Raw genomic sequence first — 19,445 nt, 5'->3', positions numbered from 1 at the left:
TGCTAGCTAGTCACAACGAGAACCAGAGCAGCATGCTAGCTAGTCACAACGAGAACCAGAGCAGCATGCTAGCTAGTCACAACGAGAACCAGAGCAGCATGCTAGCTAGTCACAACGAGAACCAGAGCAGCATGCTAGCTAGCCACAACGAGGACCAGAGCAGCATGCTAGCTAGTCACAACGACAACCAGAGCAGCATGCTAGCTAGTCACAACGAGAACCAGAGCAGCATGCTAGCTAGTCACAACGAGAACCAGAGCAGCATGGACACACAAGAAGCCGTGAACTCAAGCAAGAGAAAGAACACAACTGACCAGGAGGAAATCCTTGCAACCTCTTTACCTCAGACCCCAAGTAAAAATCCACCGGGAAAAAAGTAAAAGAGGACATTTCCATGTCTGAACTTTTCTCTGCAATCCAGTCCCTGTCTACTAAACAAGACGCCACGCTCTCCAAAGTGTCCATCCTAGAGTGTGTTACTGAAGAAACATCAAAGAAGATCAATAATTTGTCAGAAACTGTCAGTTAGCTACGCAATAATTGTGAGCGAGAACAAGGAAAAGATAACGTTCCTAGATAATGATTTGAAGAAACTGCAATCCCCCCAAAAAATGAGCGGTGTGAAAACGTAGCTGGACTTCAAAGGTACTCTCACAGGTGGAATCTGAAAATCCAAGGTGTAAAAGAGGTAGATGGAGAGGATATTAGGGAAGCAGTCATTAATATCCTGGGAAAGGTGTCTCCGTGCATCAAAAACCAGCTAAGAGACGTGATCGACGTGGTACATCGACTTGGGAAACGGAGATCTGATGGACCCCCTCGCAATATCATTTTGCGCTTAACTATGTGCCATTACAGGGACATCATCTGGAAAATGGCCGAGGGGAACACGTTTCTGGATGAGAAGAAACTCTGCATTAAAGAAGATCTGATACCGCAGGATCAGACTGCCAGGGAGACTTGAAAATGCTATTTTCATCATTTGTAATGTGTATGGATATACCTCACATGCTCCAAATAAGACCATTTTTACCCAATTTACTAGGGCTAGGGGGCAGTATTTTGAGGTTTGTCCAAAGTAAACGACCTGTTACTCAGGCCAAAAAGCTTGGACATGCATATAATTGGTCGTTTTGGATAGAAACCACTCTGAAGTTTCTAAAGCTGTTAAAATAATGTCTGTGAGTATAACAGAACTGATATGGCAGGTGAAAACACAAGGAAAATACATCTAGGAAATGGGATTTTTTTTATGTGAGTGGTTTTCCATTGAAAGCCTATTGACTATATAAAGGGTTAGGGCCCAGATTGCAGTTACTATGGCTTCCACTAGATGTCAACAGTCTTTAGACATGGTTTCAGGCTTGTTTTCTGAATAATTAGACCTTTTGCTATGTGGTTCATCCTCATGAAACTCTGCGGGCAGTATTTCATTTTTGGATGAAACACGTTCCCGTTTTAAACAAGATATTTTGTCACGAAAAGATGCTCGACTATGCATATAATTGACAGCTTTGGAAAGAAAACACTCTGACGTTTCCAAAACTGCAAAGATATTGTCTGTGAGTGCCACAGAACTAATGCTACAGGCGAAACCAAGATGAAATTTCATACAGGAAGGGAGCCAGATTTTTGAGGCGCTGTGTACCAATGTCTCCTTATATGGCTGTGAATGCGCAAGGAGAGAGCCTACACTTTCTGTCGTTTCGCCAAGGTGTTTGCAGCATTGTGACGTATTTGTAGGCATATCATTGGAAAATTTACCATAAGAGACTACATTTACCAGGTGTCCGCTGGGTGTCCTCCGTCGAAACTATTGCGCAATCTCCAGGTGCGCGCATTTTTCCATTTTGAACAGAGGAGAAACCAAACTGCCAGGAGTGACTTATCATCGAATAGATATGTGAAAAACACCTTGAGGATTGATTCTAAACAACGTTTGCCATGTTTCTGTCGATATTATGGAGTTAATTTGGAAAAAAGTTGGTGTTGTTATGACTGGATTTTCTGGGTTTTTTCTCAGCCAAACCTGAAGAACAAAACGGATCGATTTCTCCTACACAAATAATATTTTTGGAAAAACTGAACATTTGCTATCTAACTGAGAGTCTCCTCATTGAAAACATCTGAAGTTATTCAAAGGTAAATGATTTTATTTGAATGCTTTTCTTGTTTTTGTGAAAATGTTGCATGCTGAATGCCAGGCTAATGGCATGTTAGCTATCAATACCCTTACACAAATGCTTGTTTAGATATGGTTCAAAAGCGTATTTTGAAAATCTGAGATGACAGTGTTGTTAACAAAAGGCTAAGCTTGAGAGTTAATATATTTATTTCATTTCATTTGCGATTTTCATCAATAGTTAACGTTGCGTTATGCTAATGAGCTTGCGGGGATAATTACACTCCTGGATACAGGTTTTTTTCGTAGCCAAACGTGATGAACAAAACGGACCGATTTGTCCTACACAAATAATATTTTGGGAAAAACTGAACATTTGCTATCTAACCGAGTCTCCTCATTGAAAACATCTGAAGTTCTTCAAAGGTAAATTATTTTATTTGAATGCTTTTCCTGTTTTTGTGAAAATGTTGCACGCTGAATGCTACACTAAATGCTACGCTAAATGCTACGCTAAATGCTACGCTAAATGCTACGCTAGGTATCAATACTCTTACACAAATGCTTGTTTTGCTATGGTTGAAAAGCATATTTTGAAAATCTGAGATGACAGTGTTGTTAACAAAAGGCTAAGCTTGAGAGCTAGCATATTTATTTCATTTAATTTGCGATTTTCATGAATAGTTAACGTTGCGTTATGGTAATGAGCTTGAGGCTATAAATAGGATCCCGGATCCGGGATTGCTCGTCGCAACTGGTTATGGAATCAAGCAGTACTGGTTTGCGCGTGTGACTGTGTGTGCGCTCTTCATTCTTTTTCCTTTCTATTGAATACGCTATTGTCGGTTGAAATATTATCGATTATTTAGATAATTGACACCCTGAGGATTAGTTATAAACATTGTTTGACATGTTTCGATGAACTTTACCGGTACGTTTAGGATGCATTCATCTGCATGTTTTGACCGCCTTTGAGCCAGTGGATTACTGAACAAAACGCGCCAACAAAACAGAGTTTTTGGGATATAAAGAGGGACTTTATCGAACAAAACAACAATTTATTGTGTAGCTGGGACCCTTTGGATTGCCAACAGAGGAAGATCTTCAAAGGTAAGTGATTTATTTTATTGCTATTTCTGACTTTGCTTGGTTGGAAAATATTTGTATGCTTTTATAAGCAGGGCGATGATCCTAAGATAATCGTATGGTATGCTTTCGCCGTAAAGCCTTTTTTGAAATCTGACAAAGCGGCTGGATTAACAAGAAGTTCATCTTTTACCTGCTTTGGGATAGGGGCCAGCATTTTCACTTTTGGATGAAAAGCGTGTCCAGAGTAAACTACCTCCGACTCAGTCCCAGATGCTAATATATGCATATTAGTATTAGTGTTGTATAGAAAACACTCGGAAGTTTCTAAAACTGTTTGAATGATGTCTGTGAGTAAAACATAACTCATATGGCAGGCAAAAAACTGAGAAGAAATCCAAACAGGAAGTGGGAAATCTGAGGTTTGTAGTTTTTCAAAGCTTGGCCTACCGAATACACATTGAGATATGGATAAAGTTGCACTTCCTACGGCTTCCACTAGATGTCAATCGTCTTTAGAAACTTGAATGAGGATTCTACTATAAAGGAGGGGCTCATGAGACCTCTTTGAGTCAGTGGTCTGGCAGAGAGCCTTGGTCTCATGACGCGCGCTCCCGACAGAGTTACCTCTCGTTCCAGTGCTTTTCTGAAGACAAAGGAATTCTCCGGTTGGAACATTATTGATGTTTTATGTAAAAAACATCCTAAAGATTGATTCAATACATCGTTTGGCTTGTTTCTACGACCTGTAACGGAACTGTTTGAGTTTTTGTCTGGACGAAATTCTCGCGCCTCATGAAGATGGGTTACTGGGCTGAACACGCTAACAACAAGTGGCTATTTGGACATACATGATGGACTTTATGGAACAAATCAGTCATTTATTGTCAAACTGGGATTCCTGGGAGTGCCTTCTGATGAAGATCATCAAAGTTAAGTGAATATTTATTGTGTAATTTCTAACTTTGTTGATTCCAAAATGGCAGCTATTCCTCTGGCTGTTTTTGGGTTCTGAGCGCCATTTTCAGATTATGCTTTTTCCGTGAAGTTTTTTTGAAATCTGACACAGCACTCCCAGGAATCCCAGTTAGACAGAAAATGACTGATTTGTTCCATAATGTCCATTAATTAAGGGAAGTCTATCTTTAATTCTGTGAATAACAGTTGTATCTTTTATCAATGTTTATTATGAGTATTTCTGCAAAATCACCGGATGTTTTTGAATCAAAACATTTCTGCACGTAAGGTGCCAATGTAAACTGAGTTTTTTGGATATAAATATGCACATTATCGAAAAAAACATACATGTATTGTGTAACATGATGTCCTATGAGTGTAATTTGATGAAGATCATCAAAGGTTAGTGATTCATTTGATCTATATTTCTGCTTTTTGTGACTCCTCCCTGGCTGTGTGTTTTTTGGACTTGGCTATGACCTAACATAATCAAGGGTAATATTCTCAGATTTATAACATTGAAAGAGTTCCCAATACCTTGCAGAGAGTTTATTTCTGTGATCAAAGCCATTCCCAGTGGTCTAACTACACTAATGAAAACTCATTTTAGCTTTGGTAATGATCACAAAGTTTATCCAGAACTCAGATTGGAAGGCGTGGGATTACTTGAGAAATCTTGTTGTAATAAATATATAAGACACATTCTTCAAGGTGAGAATCTGTCTCACTTGTTCTTTGAATGTAAATTTGTGTCAGAATTATGGGAAAACTTTGCAAAATACTTATTTACCATTATGATCACCACCCATGTTTTTGACATGAAGGATATAACATGTTACTATTGCAATGATAACAAGACCATTGAAATGATTGTGAATTTTTCTTTCTTGTGGCCAATAACTTTATAGACAAACAAAAATTCAAAAATTCTATAACAAAATTACACATCTTTTTGATTGAATTTCACTATTTTATTAAAATAGTGAATAACAACAAGAATAACATTTTCCTGAACCATTATAATAATATATTTTCAAAGTGATTACAATTGCACTAGAATTGTACATTTTTGTATTACTTTATATGTTTTGTATGTTTTGGTATTTTCTCGTTAATACCTACGTTCTGTTTCGTATGATGTAACAATGTAAATTGTTGATCTGAAATTTGAAAAAATAAAAATAATAATTACAAATAATAATAACATGTTAGTAAACCCACTACAGTCATGCAGTAACGTTAGTGTACAGCCAGTTAATTGTTACACAAGCAGGCGGACATAGGCAGAGGACGTCCTCTGGAAGTTCTCATAATTACTGTGTAAGTCTATGGAAGGGGGTGAGAACCATGAAACTCCTAGGTTTTGTATTGAAGTCAATGTTCCCAGAGGAGGACAGAAGTTACACCATGGTGCTACCCTACAGAGTGCTGCTGAGGCTACTGTAGACATTCTTTGCAAAATAGTGTGTTTTAATCAGTTATTTGGTGATGTAATTATATTTAGTTTAGTTTTATCTAAAAGTTATTTTTATTTTTTATGAAATTATCTGAGGATGATAGTCCTTCCTTTCTTCCTCTGAGGAGCTTCCACTGGCGTCGGGTAAGCATCATTGAATAATTATAAAATATTTGTAATATATGCAAGTTACCACTTCACTGTACCATTTACACCTTCATGTGCATGTGACAAATAAACTTAGATTGTATTTGATATAGTGTGTGTTTGCTATATGACCTCACATTTGAATCCTTAAAGAGATAGGTTAAGAGGGTGTGAACGATGCTGAATGGGTGTAGACAAAGAAGAGCTCTCCAGTAGGTGTAGCAAAAGATTCAAGGACCATTTTCACAAAAGTTTCAAAGCAGAATTACTTTCCCATTGTTCCTCAAGCATAGTGTAGGATATACCATTTTCTAGCTCTGCGTCTCTACTCTGATCCAATGTAAAAAACACAACATCAAATGTTGCTACATAAGACCAAATCGAGGCGGTCGGTCACATGTCCTCTTTTACAGCAACGAACTGGGGAAGAGTTACAGGGGGGATGAGGAATGGGAGGAATGAGCCAATTGGAAGCTGGAGGTGATTAGGTTATAGTGAAGGTATAATAACCAGATGGGAAATTAGCCAGGACACCAGGGTTAACGCCCCTGCACTTATGATAGGTGACATGGGATCTTTGTTGACCACAGTCAGGACACCCATTTAAACGTCCCGTCCCGAAAGACGGCACCCTATGTAGGGCAATGTCCCCTTCGCTGCCCTGGACTGACCCTGCATTGTTACCCTATCTAAGTCTTGAGCCGTCTCCAATCACAATGTAAAGGGAGACTGAGCATTGAAACTGTGACTTGTTTTGAAAAAGGCCCTTAGGCCCGAAAGGTTGACAACATGAACCTTCATCAGAAATCCTTCTCTGTTTTTTACTTTGACATATCCATACTTGGATCCATACATTTGAAACTTTTTGACTCCATACTGTACATGGTGTCATAAAGAAACAAGGGAACAGGTACCTTGTAATGCTGGGCGTTGTGGTTCCGGCTGAAGGGATAGAATGCTCCAACCTGCATCCAACGACGACACAACTCTTCTGACACGTCGTCAAAGAAACCGCAAATATCAGCACCGATCTGAAAACGCACAACACAGGACAAGACAGAACATTACAAACATTGACACACTCACAAAAAAAAAAAAAAAAACTCAGGAAGGCACACAGATATAGCATTTGAAACTAGCATTTGAAACTATACAGCAGGGTCTGGAATGAAATTGTTTGTCTTGTCTGATATTGGTTTCCATTTGTTAAAACAATTCAATAAGGCTAAATTGGCAGAAAACATGTATGCAGTCTCTGTTTTGGTAATTGCATATGGTAAGCATAAAAGAAAATACCCAATCAATGGCCCATCCTTTGAGAGCAGTGTGTTTGGGTGTTGCTATTGTTTGATAGCAGGGCACTTTAACAGCATGCTCAATGGGAGGACATCGATCCAAATCCAAGTCTCCCTATGCCAGGGAAGTGTGTGTGTGTGTGTGTGTGTGTGTTTGTGTGTTTGTGTGTGTGTGTGTGTGTGTGTGTGTGTGTGTGTGTGTGTGTGTGTGTGTGTGTGTGTGTGTGTGTGTGTGTGTGTGTGTAATTGAAAGAGAGAGTGAGTTTGAATGGGTGTGTGTGCCAAACAAGAATTGGAAAACCTCTTGGACAGAGTCTCTTCAGGACTGTGGTTGGCATCTCTAACACTCCCTGTCACACCTGGAGGTGTGTGTGTGTCTGTGAGCGTGTGCGTGTTGGTTTCTCACTGACGTTTGCAATGTTACTTGTCTGAGGCCAGAGCCAAACGGCTTCTTACCATTCTAATATCTCATCAGTAAGTTTTTCTCACTTACCTGCCTCTGTCTCAGCTGTGGGAGTAAAGAACCAGCTTCCAGTCAGATAAATAGCCCAACCTGTTAAATCAATAGATGACGGTATCACGTTGAGGTACTCACGTAGGGGATTCCGAACAGGCCAAACTCCAGCATGCCAGGTATGGCCCATTTGATGTCGTTCCAGTTAGCAGCATTGTCACCCAGCCAGTGGCCGGAGTATTTCCCCACACCAGGGAAGGACGAGCGGGTCAGCATCAGGCTCCTGTTCCCCTCAAACACACGCTCTAGAGCACTACAGGGAGAGTAGGGGGAGAAGGAGGGGTGTGTAGAGAGAATGAGAGAGATAGAGAGTATCATCATAACTACTTTACTGCTCTAATTAGCTAGCTAAATCGAACGGCTATTGATTTTCATGACAATATTATGTTCTGATGATGTTTACAAAGTGTGTCTCCTGACAATAAGGCTTTTTAATTAGCCGAGAGAGAAATAGACAGAAGAAAAAAATAAAAGTCAGGATAAAAGAGGAGTGGAGCTAGCGAGCGGTATGCTAACAGGATGAAGTGACAGAGGAGTGGAGCTAGCGAGCGGTATGCTAACAGGATGAAGTGACAGAGGAGTGGAGCTAGCGAGCGGTATGCTAACAGGATGAAGTGACAGAGGAGTGGAGCTAGCGGGCGGTATGCTAACAGGATGAGTCAGCGATGGAGGAGCCCTCTCAGAAGACAATGTAACTCAAAGAGCTGTGTCAGGATTCCCCGCTGAGACATAACTCTGTGTGTGCGTGCGGGTGGTTATGCGTGCATAGGGATTTACCTCCGAGACACAACAATCCTCATTTGACTAGCCGACCCAATGACAGCGCCCCAGGCTCTATTTTTAATGATGCTCTATTTATTTAGACAAATCATCACAACTCACCTCTGAAACATCAGGACAGTTCAGCCTCACTCAGCACATAGCAAGGCCTCTAACTCTAGACCTACACCATTTTACAGTGATAAGGATATGCTGGTGGAATTCAAGTATACAGACTAAATAGTCCATTCTATGGCAGAGCTTCAGTACAAGTTCTACACACATAGTAAGATCCCTACTCACTCTCTGGTGGCTAGAACCATGGCGTATCCATAGAGACTGTGGACATCATAGTGGTTTCCCCAGGTCTGTTTCGAGTCCATACACAGAGTCTTACTGTACAACACCCCATCCAGGATACCTGAGGAGGAGGAGGACAGAATGAGAGAGAAGCGTGGAGGATATATATATTTTTTTGTCTGCAGTTTTTGATATTCAAAAAAGTTTGTGTTTCCTGTTAATAAAAAAAAATAGAATGTGGCTCCTTTCATCAGAGATACCAGTGTACTGATTTGGCTTAATAAACAGCCTTACTAGGAGTGAAGGGAGGGTAGTTGAGGGTAGTTGAGGGTTACTAACAGCCTTACTAGGAGTGAAGGGAGGGCAGTTGAGAGTTACTAAACAACCTTACTAGGAGTGAAGGGAGGGTAGTTGAGATTGTTGTCATCACATCCCTTGATGGAGCCTTTCATGAAGTTAGACACCTCATTCATATCCTGTCAGGAAGAAGACAGAATTGGGATGTGTGGATGTGGATGTCAGACTTGAACATAAATATAGTACAACCAAGCATTAGTAGAATAGACTTACAATCCACAGAGCGTCATGTTTGATTTCTTTGAATAATCTGACGTACTCATCAGTCCACCACTCTTTACAGCTGGGGTTAGTGTAGTCTGGAAACACTGCCACACCTGGCCAGACCTAGAGATAGAGGGAAGAGAAGAGGATATGAGGAGGAGAGGAGGAGAGAAGGGTTATTGTCAAGAAACACCAACTCATCTGGACAGACCTGGACAGACCTACATTATAGAGAGAGAAGAGAGGATAGAAACACTAAGTCATCTGGACAGACCTACAGTATAGAGAGAGAAACACTAAGTAATCTGGACAGGCCTACGGTATAGAGAGAGAAGAGAGAAAAACTAAGTCATCTGGACAGACTTACTGTATAGAGAGAGGAGAAGAGAGAAACACTAAGTCATCTGGACAGACCTACGGTATAGAGAGAGAAGAGAAGAGAGAAACACTAAGTAATCTGGACAGACCTACAGTATAGAGAGAGAAACACTAAGTCATCTGGACAGACCTACAGTATAGAGAGAGAAGAGAAGAGAGAAACACTAAGTCATCTGGACAGACCTACAGCATAGAGAGAGAATAGAGAAAAACTAAGTAATCTGGACAGACCTACAGTATAGAGAGAGAAGAGAAGAGAGAAACACTAAGTCATCTGGACAGACCTAAGGTATAGAGAGAGAAGAGAAGAGATAAACACTAAGTAGATGTAGACGTAGAGAGAGGGAGAGAAGTGGAGCAAAGGACACAGAGAGAAAGAGAGAGGATAGGAGGGGATAACGATAGTAGAAATGAGAGGGAAACATTTAGAGGGTAGAGAAGGACAAATGAGAGAGAGGGGGGGAGAAATCGATTCTACAATATAAATATCCAGACGTGACTGTGAGTTTGAAGCCTTTGCTAATGACATGCAGCACAGAGAGCAATGATTAATCCTCAGAGAAAGAGGGGGAGGGCATTGCATGTGTGTGTCTGTAGCTATGGATACATGTGTACATTAGGTTGAGGTCTTCGCTGACCTTGTATGACAGGGTTGTAAAGATTCAATCTCAAGATTTCTTCACTCCCCACAGTTAAACATTAGCTAGCTTTTATCCCCCCTAACAACTTCACAACCACGAGCAGAAAGAGAACATTAATGATTTTCACACACGTTCACATAAACACACACACACACACACACACACACACACACACACACACACACACACACACACACACACACACACACACACACACACACACACACACACACACACACACACACACACACACACACACACACACACACACACACACGTGTCCTAATTCTGACGATTTAACTCTCAAGGGAGCAGATATATAGGAACAACATTTGGGCAGATATACGATGCCTCCAAGGTCAGGGTTAATCTAATTAAATGAAATCAAATTGAAATGGTCATATGCTCTGAATACAACAGGTGTTTCACCTTACAGTGAAATGCTTACTAACGAGGCCCTAACCAAAAATGCAGTTAAAAAAAATACAGATAAGAATAAGAAATACAAGTAATTCAAGAGCAGCAGTAAAATAACAATAGCGAGACTATTTACAAGGGTGTACTGGTAAAGAGTCAATGTGCGGGGTCACCGGTTAGTTGAGGTAATAAGTACAGTACATGTAGATAGAGTTATTGAAGTGACTATGTATAGATGATAACAAACAGAGAGCAATGCAAATAGTTTGGGTAGCCATTTGATTAGGTATTCAGGAGTCTTATGGATTAGGGGTAGAAGCTGTTTAGAAGCCTCTTGGACCTAGACTTGGCGCTCCGGTACCGCTTGACTTCCTCTGACACCGCCTGGTATAGAGGTCCTTCATAGCAGGAAGCTTGGCCCCAGTGCACACTACCCTCTGTAGTGCCTTGCGGTCGAAGGCCGAGCAGTTGCCATACCAGGCAGTGATGCAACCAGTGAGGATCTCTCGATGGTGCAGCTGTAGAAACTTTTGAGGATCTGAGGACCCATGCAAAATCTTTTCAGTCTCCTGATGGGGATTAGGTTTTGTCGTGCCCTCTTCAAGACTTTCTTGGTGTGCTTGGACCATCTTAGTCTCTTGGTGATGTAGACACCAAGGAACTTGAAGCTCTCAACCTGCTCCAATGCAGCCGCGTCGAAGAGAATGGGGGCATGCTCGGTTCTCTTTTTCCTGTAGTCCACAATCATATCCTTTGACTTGATCACGTTGAGGTAGAGGTTGTTGTCCTGGCTCCAAACTGCCAGGTCTCTGACCTCCTCCATATAGGCTGTCTAGTCATTGTCGGTGATCAGGCCTACCACTGTGCTGTCATCGGAAAACTTAATGATGTTGTTGGAGTCATGTCTGGCCGTGTAGTTATGGGTGAACAGGGAATACAGGAGGGGACTGAACATGCATCCCTGGGGGCCCCTGTGTTGAGGATCAGCGTGGCAGATGTGTTGTTACCGACCCTTACCACCTGAGGGCGGCCCATCAGGGAGTCCAGGATCCAGTGACAGAGAGAGGTGTTTAGACGCAGGGTCCTTAGCTTATTGATGAGCTTTGAGGGCACTATGGTATTGAACGCTGAGCTGTAGTCAATGAACAGCATTCTCACTTTTGTCCATGTGGAAAAGGGCAGTGTGGAGTGCAATAGAGATTGCATCATCTGTGGATCTGTTGGGGCTGTATGCAAATTGGAGTGGGTCTAGGGTTTCTGGGATAATGGTATTGATGGTGCTGATGTGAGCTATGACCAGCCTTTCGAAGCATTTCATGGTTACAAACGTGGTCATTTAGGCAGGTTACCTTGGTGTTCTTGGGCACAGGCACTACGGTGGTCTGCTTAAAACATCCTGGTTTTACAGACTCGGACAGGGAGAGGTTGAAAATGTCAGTGAAGACACATGCCAGTTGGTCAGCGCATCTTCGCAGTGCACGTCCTGGTAATCTGTCTGGCCCTGCGTCCTTGTGAATATTGACTTGTTTAATAACTTCTCTAGGGTAGGGGGCAGCATTTGGAATTTTGGATGAAAAGTATGCCCAAATTAAACTGCCTTCTACTCGGGCCCAGAAGATAGGATATGCAAAAATGTGTAGATTTGGATAGAAAATACTCTAAAGTTTCCAAAACTGTTAAAATAATGTGAGTATAACAGAACTGATTTGTCAGGCAAAAACCTGAGAAAAATCCATTCAGGAAGTAGGAATTGTTTTTGTTGTTGTAGTTTTCTATTCAATGCCATTACAGTATCCATTGACTTAGGACTTATGCCTTCCACTAGATGTCAACAGTCTTTAGAAATTGTTTCAGGCTTGTAAATTAGGGAGTAAGAGCAGTCTGAATGAGTGGACCCTGCCGTGTCACAGAGCTTTTTCATGCGCGAGACAGAGAGAGTGCCTTTCTTGTTTACCTTTTATATTGACAACGTTATTGTACGGGTGAAATATTATAGATCATTTAGGCTAAAAACAACCTGAGGATTGAATATTAACATCGTTTGACATGTTTCTATGAACTTTACGGATACAATTTTGTCTGCCTGTTTCGACTGCGTTTGAGCCTTTGGATTACTGAAGAAAACACACAAACAAAACGGAGGAGATAGTTTATTGAACAAAAGGAACATTTATTGAATAAATGAATGTCTTCTGAGTGCAAACATATGAAGATCATCAAAGGGATTCATTTTATCTCTATTTCCGACTGGTGTAACTATTCTACTTGGCTGGTTACTGTTTGTAATGATTTGTCTGCTGGGCTATGTTCTCAAAAATGTGTAAGGTATGCTTTCGCCGTAAAGCATTTTTAAAATCTGACACCATGGTTGGATTCACAAGAAATTCATCTTTAAACTTATGTTTAATAGTCGTATCTTTTCTGAATTTTTATAATGAGTATTTCTGTATTTGAATTTGGCGCTCTGCAATCTCACTGGATGTTGGCCAGGTGGGACAATAGCGTCGCTAGCATGGTGCAATGTAAACAGCTACAAGAAATACAGATGAAAACTCTCTAGGTAGATAGTGTGGTCTACAGTTAGTCATGAGATACTCTTTCTCAGGCGAGCAAAAGCTCGAGATTTCCTTAGATATCATGCACCAGCTGTTATTTACAAAAATACACAATCCGCCACCCCTTGTCTTAACAGACACCGCTGTTCTATCCTGCCGGTGTAGCGTATAACCAGCCAGCTGTATGTTGATAGTGTCGTCATTCAGCCACGTCTCCGTGAAGCATAAGATATTACAGTTTTGAATGGTAGTTTAATCTTCCACATAGCTCATCTATGTTATTGTACAAAGATTTCACATTTGCTAGCAGAATGGAAGGCATTGGGGGTTTATTTGATCGCCTACAAATTCTCAGAAGGCAGCCTGCCCTCCGAACCCTTTTTCTCCGCCTCCTCTTCACGCAAATCATGGGGATCTGGGCCTGTTCCTGAGAAAGCAGTATATCGTTGGCATCGGCCTTTTCAGACTCGTTAAAAAAATGATTCTGCCAGTCCGTGGTGAGAAATCGCAGTCCTGATGTCCAGAAGTTGTAATCCATCATCTACAGGAGTTTCCATCTTTCTCGCTCCACCATATTTCTCAGTCCCTCCATCTTTCTGCCTGTTTCGAGGCAGAAAGATGGAGTTACACCACTCGCTACATTACATTCTCCCCCATTATGTCTGTTCTCTCTCTCAAATTCTCCCATAACATCATTATATTCTATTCTCCACCTACCTCTGTCTTCCCAAACATATTCTTGAATCAGTTTTTATAAAAAAGTGATTATAAAAAAGGTTTGACCTGTTTCTGTGGACATTACGGATACTATTTGGAATTTTCGTCTTCGATGTCGTGACCGCTCGAGCCTGTGGATTTCTGAACATAACGCGCCAAACAAATGGAGGTATTTTGGATATAAAAATAATCTTTATGGAACAAAAGGAACATTTATTGTGTAACTGGGAGTCTCGTGAGTGAAAACATCAGAATTCATTTTATTGCTTTTCTAATTTTCATGACCAAGCTACTTTGATGCTAGGTGTTCATAATGTTTTTCCTAGTGATCGATAAACTCAAACTCCTAGTGATCGATAAACTCAAACGCTTGTATGGCTTTTGCTGTAAAGCATATGTTCAAAATCTGACATGACAGGTGGATTAACAACAACCTAAGCTTTGTTCTGCTATATTGCACTTGTGATTTCATGAATATAAACTTTTTTGTAATTTTTTTGGAATGTGGCGCTCTACAATTCAGCGGTTGTTGATGAAAATGATCCCGCTAAAGGGATCCGTGCGTCAAGAGGTTAATACCATAATAAATACCTTACCTACACCAGCCCTTAACCCTTAGTGCTATAATAAATACCTTACCTACACCAGCCAGTCACCCTTAGTGCCATAATAAATACCTTACCTAAACCAGCCCTTAACCCTTAGTGCCATAATAAATACCTTACCTACACCAGCCCTTAACCCTTAGTGCCATAATAAATACCTTACCTAAACCAGCCCTTAACCCTTAGTGCCATAATAAATACCTTACCTACACCAGCCCTTAACCCTTAGTGCTATAATAAATACCTTACCTACACCAGCCCTTAACCCTTAATGCCATAATAAATACCTTACCTACACCAGCCCTTAACCCTTAGTGCTATAATAAATACCTTACCTACACCAGCCCTTAACCCTTAATGCCATAATAAATACCTTACCTACACCAGCCCTTAACCCTTAGGACTATAATAAATACCTTACCTACACCAGCCCTTAACCCTTAGTGCCATAATAAATACCTTACCTACACCAGCCCTTAACCCTTAGTGCCATAATAAATACCTTACCTACACCAGCCCTTAACCCTTAGTGCTATAATAAATACCTTACCTACACCAGCCCTTAACCCTTAATGCCATAATAAATACCTTACCTACACCAGCCCTTAACCCTTAGTGCTATAATAAATACCTTACCTACACCAGCCCTTAACCCTTAGTGCCATAATAAATACCTTACCTACACCAGCCCTTAACCCTTAGTGCTATAATAAATACCTTACCTACACCAGCCCTTAACCCTTAGTGCTATAATAAATACCTTACCTACACCAGCCCTTAACCCTTAGTGCTATAATAAATACCTTACCTACACCAGCCCTTAACCCTTAATGCCATAATAAATACCTTACCTACACCAGCCCTTAACCCTTAGTGCTATAATAAATACCTTACCTACACCAGCCCTTAACCCTTAGTGCCATAATAAATACCTTACCTACACCAGCCCTTAACCCTTAGTGCCATAATAAATACCTTACCTACACCAGCCCTTAACCCTTAATGCCATAATAAATACCTTACCTACACCAGCCCTTAACCCTTAGTGCTATAATAAATACCTTACCTACACCAGCCCTTAACCCTTAGTGCCATAATAAATACCTTACCTACACCAGCCCTTAACCCTTAGTGCTATAATAAATACCTTACCTACACCAGCCCTTAACCCTTAGTGCTATAATAAATACCTTACCTACACCAGCCCTTAACCCTTAATGCCATAATAAATACCTTACCTACACCAGCCCTTAACCCTTAGTGCTATAATAAATACCTTACCTACACCAGCCCTTAACCCTTAATGCCATAATAAATACCTTACCTACACCAGCCCTTAACCCTTAGTGCTATAATAAATACCTTACCTACACCAGCCCTTAACCCTTAGTGCCATAATAAATACCTTACCTACACCAGCCCTTAACCCTTAGTGCCATAATAAATACCTTACCTACACCAGCCCTTAACCCTTAGTGCTATAATAAATACCTTACCTACACCAGCCCTTAACCCTTAGTGCCATAATAAATACCTTACCTACACCAGCCCTTAACCCTTAGTGCCATAATAAATACCTTACCTACACCAGCCCTTAACCCTTAGTGCTATGATAAATACCTTACCTACACCAGCCCTTAACCCTTAGTGCCATAATAAATACCTTACCTACACCAGCCCTTAACCCTTAGTGCCATAATAAATACCTTACCTACACCAGCACTTAACCCTTAGTGCTATAATAAATACCTTACCTACACCAGCACTTAACCCTTAATGCCATAATAAATACCTTACCTACACCAGCCCGTAACCCTTAGTGCTATAATAAATACCTTACCTACACCAGCCCTTAACCCTTAGTGCTATAATAAATACCTTACCTACACCAGCCCTTAACCCTTAGTGCTATAATAAATACCTTACCTACACCAGCCCTTAACCCTTAGTGCTATAATAAATACCTTACCTACACCAGCCCTTAACCCTTAGTGCTATAATAAATACCTTACCTACACCAGCCCTTAACCCTTAATGCCATAATAAATACCTTACCTACACCAGCCCTTAACCCTTAGTGCTATAATAAATACCTTACCTACACCAGCCCTTAACCCTTAGTGCCATAATAAATACCTTACCTACACCAGCCCTTAACCCTTAGTGCCATAATAAATACCTTACCTACACCAGCCCTTAACCCTTAATGCCATAATAAATACCTTACCTACACCAGCCCTTAACCCTTAGTGCTATAATAAATACCTTACCTACACCAGCCCTTAACCCTTAGTGCCATAATAAATACCTTACCTACACCAGCCCTTAACCCTTAGTGCTATAATAAATACCTTACCTACACCAGCCCTTAACCCTTAGTGCTATAATAAATACCTTACCTACACCAGCCCTTAACCCTTAATGCCATAATAAATACCTTACCTACACCAGCCCTTAACCCTTAGTGCTATAATAAATACCTTACCTACACCAGCCCTTAACCCTTAATGCCATAATAAATACCTTACCTACACCAGCCCTTAACCCTTAGTGCTATAATAAATACCTTACCTACACCAGCCCTTAACCCTTAGTGCCATAATAAATACCTTACCTACACCAGCCCTTAACCCTTAGTGCCATAATAAATACCTTACCTACACCAGCCCTTAACCCTTAGTGCTATAATAAATACCTTACCTACACCAGCCCTTAACCCTTAGTGCCATAATAAATACCTTACCTACACCAGCCCTTAACCCTTAGTGCCATAATAAATACCTTACCTACACCAGCCCTTAACCCTTAGTGCTATGATAAATACCTTACCTACACCAGCCCTTAACCCTTAGTGCCATAATAAATACCTTACCTACACCAGCCCTTAACCCTTAGTGCCATAATAAATACCTTACCTACACCAGCACTTAACCCTTAGTGCTATAATAAATACCTTACCTACACCAGCACTTAACCCTTAATGCCATAATAAATACCTTACCTACACCAGCCCGTAACCCTTAGTGCTATAATAAATACCTTACCTACACCAGCCCTTAACCCTTAGTGCTATAATAAATACCTTACCTACACCAGCCCTTAACCCTTAATGCCATAATAAATACCTTACCTACACCAGCCCTTAACCCTTAGTGCCATAATAAATACCTTACCTACACCAGCCCTTAACCCTTAATGCCATAATAAATACCTTACCTACACCAGCCCGTAACCCTTAGTGCTATAATAAATACCTTACCTACACCAGCCCTTAACCCTTAGTGCTATAATAAATACCTTACCTACACCAGCCCTTAACCCTTAGTGCTATAATAAATACCTTACCTACGCCAGCCCTTAACCCTTAGTGCCATAATAAATACCTTACCTACACCAGCCCTTAACCCTTAGTGCTATAATAAATACCTTACCTACACCAGCCCTTAACCCTTAGTGCCATAATAAATACCTGCACGTCTTTGCATGCTCCACAATGACTAGCATCCCACTATCTAGACGATTACTCATCAGCCGCCTCTATTGTGTTTATAAGCACAATCAGTGAGGCAGAACACACACACACACACACACACACACACACACACACACACACACTTGGTGTAAGTGAGATCAGTCTGTGCTAATACACGGAGCACACCGTCTGTGATGCAGGACAGTTAGAGATTAAACACGGATGTAGAATCAATGCACCTGTTTGACCTGATATAAAACCATAAATAGTGATTAGCACTGGGCCAGGTTTAATCGTGCGGGTAAAACACATTGTTAACCCATGAGATATGATCTGCTCCGTAGACATTTGTAAACGCTCTCTGTCTCTCTCTACACACATAGCCAACACAAAGTGGGATTGATCATTTCAAAACAACACTAGCCTGCCTCTCTCTCTCACATGCACTCAAGCACCCACAGACACATGCACATGCACATCACCATCACCATCATCACCACCTCCACCTCCACCACCTCCCTTCCCACCTACCTCTCCCACTATAGGTGTTTTCCCATCAGCCTCAGTGACCCAAGCGTTCTTCAGTGTTCCTCGGTCATAGGCCTCATACGGCCCGTTGATCCTCTTACTGGTGGCTATTGCCGGGTCCTGAAAGACAGTAACACAGCCATTTTATTTGGCACAACTGCACTAAACTCAACAAAAAACATTTTAAAATAAGCCTACCCACAACAGGCTATTATAGAGGGAATGAGCCTTGATATGTGAGAAACGTTTGGAATGGTCGCGTGCATCGCATTTTGTCATGGGTAGACTACCGTGTCTCAGGCCTAGGCACAGGAAGGAAGATGATTTCCAATAGGCCTAGGTACAGGAAGGAAGATGATTTCCAATAGGCCTAGGCACAGGAAGGAAGATGATTTCCAATAGTCCTAGGCACAGGAAGGAAGATGATTTCCAATAGGCCTAGTTACAGGAAGGAAGATGATTTCCAATAGGCCTAGGCACAGGAAGGAAGATGATTTCCAATAGGCCTAGGCACAGGAAGGAAGATGATTTCCAATAGGCCTAGGCACAGGAAGGAAGATGATTTCCAATAGGCCTAGGCACAGGAAGGAAGATGATTTCCAATAGGCCTAGGTACAGGAAGGAAGATGATTTCCAATAGGCCTAGGCACAGGAAGGAAGATGATTTCCAATAGTCCTAGGTACAGGAAGGAAGATGATTTCCAATAGGCCTAGGTACAGGAAGGAAGATGATTTCCAATAGGCCTAGGCACAGGAAGGAAGATGATTTCCAATAGGCCTAGGCACAGGAAGGAAGATGATTTCCAATAGGCCTAGGTACAGGAAGGAAGATGATTTCCAATAGGCCTAGGCACAGGAAGGAAGATGATTTCCAATAGGCCTAGGCACAGGAAGGAAGATGATTTCCAATAGGCCTAGGCACAGGAAGGAAGATG

At 41.2% G+C, this 19,445-nt stretch overlaps 1 protein-coding gene across 2 annotated transcripts in view; it reads right to left on the bottom strand.

Moving 5' to 3' along the window:
• The window catches only part of LOC139382256 (sucrase-isomaltase), a 93,655-nt gene that overhangs the window by 49,365 nt on the left and 24,845 nt on the right, over positions 1 to 19,445 (bottom strand). For both annotated transcript variants that reach the window (XM_071126120.1, XM_071126119.1), the window contains exons 12-17: positions 18,514 to 18,630; positions 9,207 to 9,320; positions 9,028 to 9,112; positions 8,640 to 8,757; positions 7,659 to 7,830; positions 6,683 to 6,799 (exon numbers count right to left, since the gene is read on the bottom strand). In XM_071126120.1, the coding sequence (XP_070982221.1) occupies positions 6,683 to 6,799; positions 7,659 to 7,830; positions 8,640 to 8,757; positions 9,028 to 9,112; positions 9,207 to 9,320; positions 18,514 to 18,630 (723 nt within the window). The remainder of the gene's footprint in view (positions 1 to 6,682; positions 6,800 to 7,658; positions 7,831 to 8,639; positions 8,758 to 9,027; positions 9,113 to 9,206; positions 9,321 to 18,513; positions 18,631 to 19,445) is intronic.

This window comes from Oncorhynchus clarkii, chromosome 24 (assembly GCF_045791955.1).
Source record: "Oncorhynchus clarkii lewisi isolate Uvic-CL-2024 chromosome 24, UVic_Ocla_1.0, whole genome shotgun sequence".
NCBI classification, from domain to species: domain Eukaryota; kingdom Metazoa; phylum Chordata; class Actinopteri; order Salmoniformes; family Salmonidae; genus Oncorhynchus; species Oncorhynchus clarkii.
The sequence above is the reverse complement of the archived record's forward strand: the minus strand, read 5'-3'. Positions and strand labels throughout refer to the sequence as shown.